The sequence below is a fragment of the Limanda limanda genome, chromosome 4, assembly GCF_963576545.1.
Source record: "Limanda limanda chromosome 4, fLimLim1.1, whole genome shotgun sequence".
NCBI classification, from domain to species: domain Eukaryota; kingdom Metazoa; phylum Chordata; class Actinopteri; order Pleuronectiformes; family Pleuronectidae; genus Limanda; species Limanda limanda.
In genome coordinates this window covers 24,491,232-24,498,925 of record NC_083639.1, presented here as the reverse complement: position 1 = coordinate 24,498,925, position 7,694 = coordinate 24,491,232, and the positions used below count along the sequence as shown (strand labels likewise).

Sequence of the window (7,694 nt, the reverse complement as noted above, 5' to 3'; positions counted from 1 at the left end):
TAAATAAATAATAAGGTAATCAATTATTTGTTAAGCCCTAAAGTTCCTCTGCCATTCTGTAGCCTAGCTGTGTGTCATAAACTGAATCCAAAACTAACCAAACAAAAAGAAGGAATGTGACCAATGTAGAATGTAAAGTAACTAATGTAAAATTCGGCTGATGTAAAATGTGACTGATACTAATGTTATGTACAGATAATTAGATAGATATTTGCCCGGTGGAATACTACAATGCAAGCTCACATGCTACATGTCAGGGAATTTAAGATATACTTAATGCTTCCTGGGTGTTGCTCTTATGATTTTCTCAAACAAGATTTTTTACTTACTTATTCTGCCTCACTGATTTTACAAGGGGAAAAAAACTTCCGAACAGTGAGGGTGCATTGGTTCAGCAAGCTGACGCAGGAAATGACACAGACACAGGGGTGTGACTGTACGTCTAGGCAGATAAACTACTGTTAGGGTTATTAATTCAAATAATGTTTTTAATGGGTACAAATACAATGGATAGAAGGTTTCTTCAGGTTCCTATATGAGTGCTGTAATTTGTTCTGAATATTTGACATAGATATATCATTCTGCAAATTAAAGTTTCATGAGCACCAAAGACTGAAATAAAGATGGTAATTTCAAGAAAAACCGAGGTGTGACCAATACAGATGATTATCGTGTTGTTTCTGGGTGATTTAAATGTTCGGACAAACCTTCCCAGTGACTCAGCATGCACACAGTCAGGGATCTGGAACAACCAGCAGTCCTTTCATATTATTAGTAACACTGGTGTCAAAGATCATGGTCCATTATGGATCCTAACAGAATGAACAGAGGACACTGGACCGTTCCATGTCATCAAGGCATCTTAACATCTTCTTGATCAACAAAAACTGAAAACAAATGAATTCAAAGGCAAAGTCTGCTCTGGCACACAGTCAGGGGGAGTGTTAGCAGCACAAGATGTGATTCAGAACATCCCTTCATTTCCTGCGCAGCTCTTAGTCACAATTATGAGTGGTACGTGTGTTGTATGGCGTACGCTCTGACCATTGTTCACACCAGTATTGCCAGTGTTGCAGCAACAGGCATGCTGCAGGGTTTACACAACCTTTCCCCTTTATTTGGTGACAGTTCACATGGAACCAGGTCCCCGGCATGTATTTGAGCCTATATGGACTCGAACACTGCATCAAAATGACAACATACCATTAGAATCCTGATCAATCATTCAATCAATCAAATTTTGTATAGCCCATATTCATTAATCACAATTTGCCTCATAGCTCTTAACAAAGTGTGACATCCTCCACCCTTAACCCTCAACAAGATAGGAAAAACTATGTAAAAAAAACTTTTAACAGGGGAAAAAGAAAGTAGAAACCTCAGAGAGAGCCACATGTGAGGGATCCCTCTCCCAGGGCGGACAGAAGTGCAATAGATGCCACGTGTAACTGAACGTATTTATAAAATTACAACATTGACACACTTCTAGCATAATGGGAAGGTGAGCTTGTCTTCGTTTTGTCTTTTCCCTTCCCATACTATATAAGGGGAAATATTCCCCCAATTTTGGAGCAATAAAGTAGATCTATCCAGCTATCTATATTCGGTGAATAGATGCTATAGTTTTAGTTCTATGAACAATTAGAGGACTGAAAGAATGTTACTGATTGAGGTAGGAACTAGATGTATGGACCATGGATGTAAGCAAGTAATTTATCAACTATGACAACTCTTACATGCACATGCTTCAAATTGGGTTATACGCCTGCACATATCTGGGTTAAAGTGCCTGGCTTTCAGTACTTCCTCCACTCTTCATAAATATTCAGCAGCTGTCACAGTGTGGGTGGAGAGAGTGGGTATATAAATTGCCAGAGTGTCCAGTGAAGGTGTGTTCCTGCAGCAAACTGGAATAGGGTAAACGCCTGCCTACGACAAACAACAGACTTCATTACAGTAAGCTATTAATTTGGAAATAGTGTATGTAATGCATAGTAAAGGCTGTTGTGCTTATATTACTAAAGTGTATTTTCTAGTTGGCAATTTATTATTTTTGCATTTATTATGACATGTCAATTATATTTTGTATGTTGTGCAAATCCATTTAATGCTACTGCTTTGTTGCTGTTCAGTTAGTATGATATGTGGTAACATCAATTTCTACTAATAAGTTCCCAGAGCCAAAAGGCTTAAATTATAAATGTTTTAATGTTTGGTAGTTTTATGTGATAAATGCATTCTGCCATTGTTTCTATGCTTTTTTTTTTTAGATGATAATTATTTGTTATGTAAATTGTTGATAGGTCTACACACAATTTCTGACCCACTCTTATGTCTTATGTAGGAATGGAAACCATGCAGGAGCTGATCCCCTTTGCCAGAGAGATGTTGAGTCAGAAACCCGGACGGGGTCTTTTGAAGGTTTACCTGCTTGGCTCTATGTTTGCTGTACTGGGGACAATCATCGGGTTGGTTGAAACTGTTTGTCAACCCTTCTCCTCTGGTCAGCCGATGGATGCAGACATAGTCCTCATGTTGGCCCGGGAGCAGAGAACTGTTAAGGCGGAGACACAGAACAATGTGGGAGAACAGGAAGGTACGGAGGAGGAGGATGAGGAGGAGCTGGCTCATAAAGATGGGGCCACGACCCTCCGTACGACACTCTCTAAGACTCACAGACTCAGCCATCGAAGCATTGCCAACCGGCTGCATGCTTCCTAAAGCCAAAAGGAGTCAACACTCAGTAACTTGAGATATTTAGACTTGAGTTCTGCTGCCACATCAATGAGCTACACACACACACCCGCACACACACACACACACCCGCACACACCTGCCACTCTGTGCTGCTTACAAATTAAGTTTACTAACCAGTGGTCATAGGTTAGTAATGTGTTAATAATGAAGGCAGCATAAACTGCTGTATAGCACCACCTATTGTCTGGTGGATGTGTCTGCTGCTACAGCTACATACATCTTAAAAGAGGAACAATGTTGGAAATATTATGCTGTGTGAAAATACTGTAAATGTGCAACTTTCGAAGATCATTTTATTTATTTAACCGATTTTTTTTACTCTATGTTTGAATGTTCAAAGATGAATGCTGTAAAGGTTCAATAAATCATCTGGTGTCATTTTGTACAATCTGGTGGTATGAGATCTATCTATCTATCTATCTATCTATCTATCTATCTATCTATCTATCTATCTATCTATCTATCTATCTATCTATCTATCTATCTATCTATCTATCTATCTATCTATCTATCTATCTATCTATCTATCTATCTATCTATCTATCTATCTATCTATCTATCTATCTATCTATCTATCTATCTATCTATCTATCTATCTATCTATCTATCTATCTATCTATCTATCTATCTATCTATCTATCTATCTATCTATCTATCTATCTATCTATCTATCTATCTATCTATCTATCTATCTATCTATCTATCTATCTATCTATCTATCTATCTATCTATCTATCTATCTATCTATCTATCTATCTATCTATCTATCTATCTATCTATCTATCTATCTATCTATCTATCTATTTATCTATCTGTCTGTTTTGGTGGCTGATTACAGAGTTTATATAGGATCGAAACACATCTCAGCTGAGCCACTAACACATCCAGCAGCATGGCTGAGATAGCACAGTGTGACAATGGAACAATGCCGCCTGACACATGAACACACAAGAGTGGGAGGCCAATACCCTGAGTCAACACAGTACTCTGGTCTGAAGATAATTTCAGGGTGACCAGACTGAAGAGGAGAACCTCACATTTGTGTTTGTTACTTTATGTGGAAAATTAAGGTTCCTTCAGGATAAAAAGGCAGAATAGCAGTTTCAGCTGTTGGGTCCTTTCAAATTTTTTAATAAACAGGTTTAAGGAGTTGAATACAGTGCGGGTTTTTTTTTTTTCTGTTTAATAGTGTGTAGTGATTTATTCACACAGACTGAAGCAGGTGGGTTAACCCTGTTTACATCTATTTTACCTAAAAAGATGAGTTAACAGAGTTTATGCGATATTAGCTCAGCTTAAAAACATAAAAATAACATTAATGAACCAATCGTGTTGGTTCATTAATGTTTTCTTCTGAGCAAATTCCTTACCCTCCAGTACCACCACATAGCAATTTAACTAAGGGTCAATAGGTTAGTTACAGAAAGTCAAATCAAAGTGACAAAACGGTTTAGAAAGATTCCGCTCGGTCTTTCATAGAAACAGGGATTTGACTTGAAAGGTTGCCAGTGGAAACCAGAAGCAACATACACAGTGTGAAGCTGTTGACTCTGTGCCAAGTCCTCCCCAGTGTCAACTGAGCAGCCTCTGAATCAGACTCGGCACAGTTTTGCAGACCAGGATTTGATTACATCCTGCTTTGAATTGTGAGCTTGGCTTTATCACAATCACATGAGGCATGATCCAGATGAAACATACGTGTTGCAAACTAAACTCTGTATGAGGTTTGTTTAAATCCATTGAACTTCGGTGTTAGGTCTAGTCGAGAACATTTCCCATTTAATGAAAGTCATCTTTTGTTTGGAATATTTCACTAAATGTAAGCATTGATTTGTGTCAGTGAAGTGATGGACAAAGCCCCTAAAACATAAAGGCTACTTTATTTGATACTGTTTATTTTATTTTTGAAATCTCAACCAGCAGAAGAAAAAAATGTAATTCACAAAGAGAATTAAACAGTGTTTCCATTGTGCAGCATGTATTAAAACTTAACATTGTATACCACACATATCAATACATCCTATAAGTTATAAAAGTAACGTTTTTGTTATCTCATTAATTATTCACACAGTTCTTCATTATTTACACTTATGCTGCAATAAGTTAAAATCCATATCTCTGTTTTACTTGTACATAGAGGTTCATGAATTCCATTGGAAAGTGACAAAAACTTGACTCCATTGAAACAATTCATATCATTCAACAATCTTTTCATCATCTGATTGAAGTTCGAGTATTGGTCATTGGAGTGTTGGAGATTCCCACTGTCCAGTGATGCCTATGTAGCACACTGTTTACCAATCAATCTAACAGGTGATTTGACAAAACTTAGCTGAAACCTTACAGCTGAAATTAAACTACAGCTTGGACAGATGTTTTTGGTGATTTTATCAGAAGTTTTTTTGTCTGACAACTGGAACAGAAAAACATGAATGAGAACGGCTTTTGTGCACTGCTGTAAAATACTATATGTATGAGCACAGAGAGGGGGAGAGAAGCACACAGGAAGAAAACATCAGAGAATGATGTCATAAATATGCTTATTAGTGTAGATGGTGAACCAGTGACATTTAGTCCCTGTTTAGGCCTAGTGATCTGATCCCAAGTGGTCAGCCTTAAGTCCTTGCATGAACGCACTAAAATTTTCCTTAATGTGTCTTGAGATCCAATCTCTCAGACCACATTTGGAGGTGGTCTGGGAGACATGTGGTCTCATTGTTTAACCAGTTTGAACACAAATGTGTCATGAGCCACACATGAGGAACTTCCAGCTGAGCTGACATTCTCTGACCCATCGCAATTTCACAATCAATCTTAAGTAATTTTACTCTACTCACTGCCCATTGGTGTCTTTTCCATCACCATTTAGTGACTCTCCATTCAATTGAAATCCCATTTTTGTTTACTTGAAGAATACAAGTCAAATATTACATCTCTGTTTAGCTCTGTTTATTTTTCCACCACTTCTGCTAAATGTTCCACTATGTTCACCAGCTGCTCTCTACTGTTGCATTAGATTAAATTAGACAGTGAATTTATTACAGCATTATCACTGAGAACAGCTGCTACTGGAAACAAAGCTGATAAAAGAAAGAAAATCAAAATAATGAGGTAGGTGGTAAAAATCATAGACCATCCAAAATTGGTTTCTAATGGATTTACTATTACAAGTTACCACTTTCACTTTGCCCATCCATAGTTAATGGGATAGTTCACCGAAAAATTTAGATTTGCTCATTATCTACTCACCACTATGCAGATGGAGGGGTGGGTGAAGTGTTTGAGTCCACACAACACTTCAGGAGTCTCAGGGGTAACTTTGTTGCAATCCAATACAATCAAAGTAACTGGTGACCAAATGTTCAGATGTAAAAAAACAACAGAAAAAACACAACATGCCTCCAAAATTATAACCATCAGGGAAAAAATCCACCACCTCCTCCCAATGAATAGCACAGATACATTGTCTAGTCCAGAAACCATAGAAACACCTGTAGCACCAGATTTACATTTGGACCAATTTATCTTCCTGAATTGACGTCACTAGTTTCATCGTCTAAACCAGGGGTGTCCAAACTTTTTGTCCCGAGGGCCACATACAGAAAAAGGACTGGGCCACTCACGCCGCCACGACCCCCTGCCCTGGAGTGGACTGTTGACAGTCGCGTCGCTCAGGGCGGGGGGGCGTGGCGGTGTGGGGTGGTGGCGTTCTGAGGGACAGCTAGCAAGTCAGCAATGCAATTCACCGCCAGACCACTAGGTGGAGTAACGTTTTTTTGTCGAAGACAACCTTAGAGACACCTTCTTTGTCGACTGTTTATTACTTTTTCTGGAGGACAAATTTGTCCCTGATCTTTCTACACAGCTTCGTACACTCGTCGACCTGCAAATCGACATCAGCCGAGATAAAAAATGACATGTAATCTCCTTCCAGGAATTGCAGGTCATCTGCGTGTCCATGTATTTAGTCAGTGACGGGTTATACAAGTGGTCATACTTTCAGATCTCTTCTGCCAAGTGCTCTTCTATTTGGTCCATATCCGTTCTTCTAAATCTTCCTTGGTTTCTGCCGGTATTATGGGGCATGAAACCGGAAATATGACTCTGGAAAGGATGTAGTTAGCGGACCAATCACAGCCTTGCGGGCTGCGTGAGGCTTGCGTAGCTTTGTCGTTTAGTTACAAAAATTGGTGAACACACGCAAGCACGAAAGAAGGGGGACGCAAGGGGCTCTTGCGTGCCCCTTCTTGCGTGTCTCTGAAAACGCAGAAGCATGCACCAGCCTCTCTCCTGTCGACGAAGCCTGGCCCCATAAAGCAAAACAAATTATTTAAGTAAGTGCCATTTGAGCGCTACTAAATTTTGAGTTTCAAAATTTTTTTTTTTTTATACATTATATTTTTAGACTTTGATGCGGGCCAGCCGCAGTTGGCCCGCGGGCCGCAGTTGGCCCGTGGGCCGTAGTTGGCCCGCGGGCCGTAGTTTGGACACCCCTGGTCTAAACCAACAACTTGTCTATTAGACCCTTTAAGGACTTTTTAAGGAAGTTTCAAGTTCCATTTTAAATCAGATGAATATGTTTTTGTTGACGCTTGATCCAGAGGTTTTAGCTAATTATAGAGCCATATCAAACCTGCCCTTCATTTGCAAACATCCTAGAAAGAGCTGTTGCTAACCAGCTGTGTGATTACTTAGATAGTAATGGTCAGTTGGAAAACTTTCAGTGAGGATTTAGATCCATCACAGAACAGCACTATTAAAAGTTACTAAGGACCTTTTCATGGCATTAGATAATGGACTTGTCTCTATACTTGTCCTGTTGGATCTTGTCTGAGGAAATCAGAAGGGCTATTATTAGCATACACAAGACTTACAAAGGGTATAAGGCCATCTCCCTGCTTACCCTAACAGATCGAGACAGATGGCCACCCACACTG

The 7,694-nt window shown here is 39.2% G+C and overlaps 1 protein-coding gene across 1 annotated transcript; it reads left to right on the top strand.

Moving 5' to 3' along the window:
- Positions 1–1,498: 1,498 nt before the first annotated feature.
- g0s2 (G0/G1 switch 2) lies at positions 1,499–3,145 on the top strand. Its single transcript, XM_061069928.1, has 2 exons — positions 1,499–1,956; positions 2,345–3,145. The coding sequence occupies exon 2, from the start codon at positions 2,347–2,349 to the stop codon at positions 2,719–2,721; it is 375 nt and encodes a 124-aa protein (XP_060925911.1). The 5' UTR covers positions 1,499–1,956; positions 2,345–2,346; the 3' UTR covers positions 2,722–3,145.
- The last annotated feature ends 4,549 nt before the right edge of the window (positions 3,146–7,694 follow it).

What these genes read in the sequence shown, in the direction of transcription:
- g0s2 (XM_061069928.1), top strand. Translation starts at nt 2,347, where the DNA reads ATGGAAACCATGCAGGAGCTGATCCCCTTTGCCAGAGAGATGTTGAGT.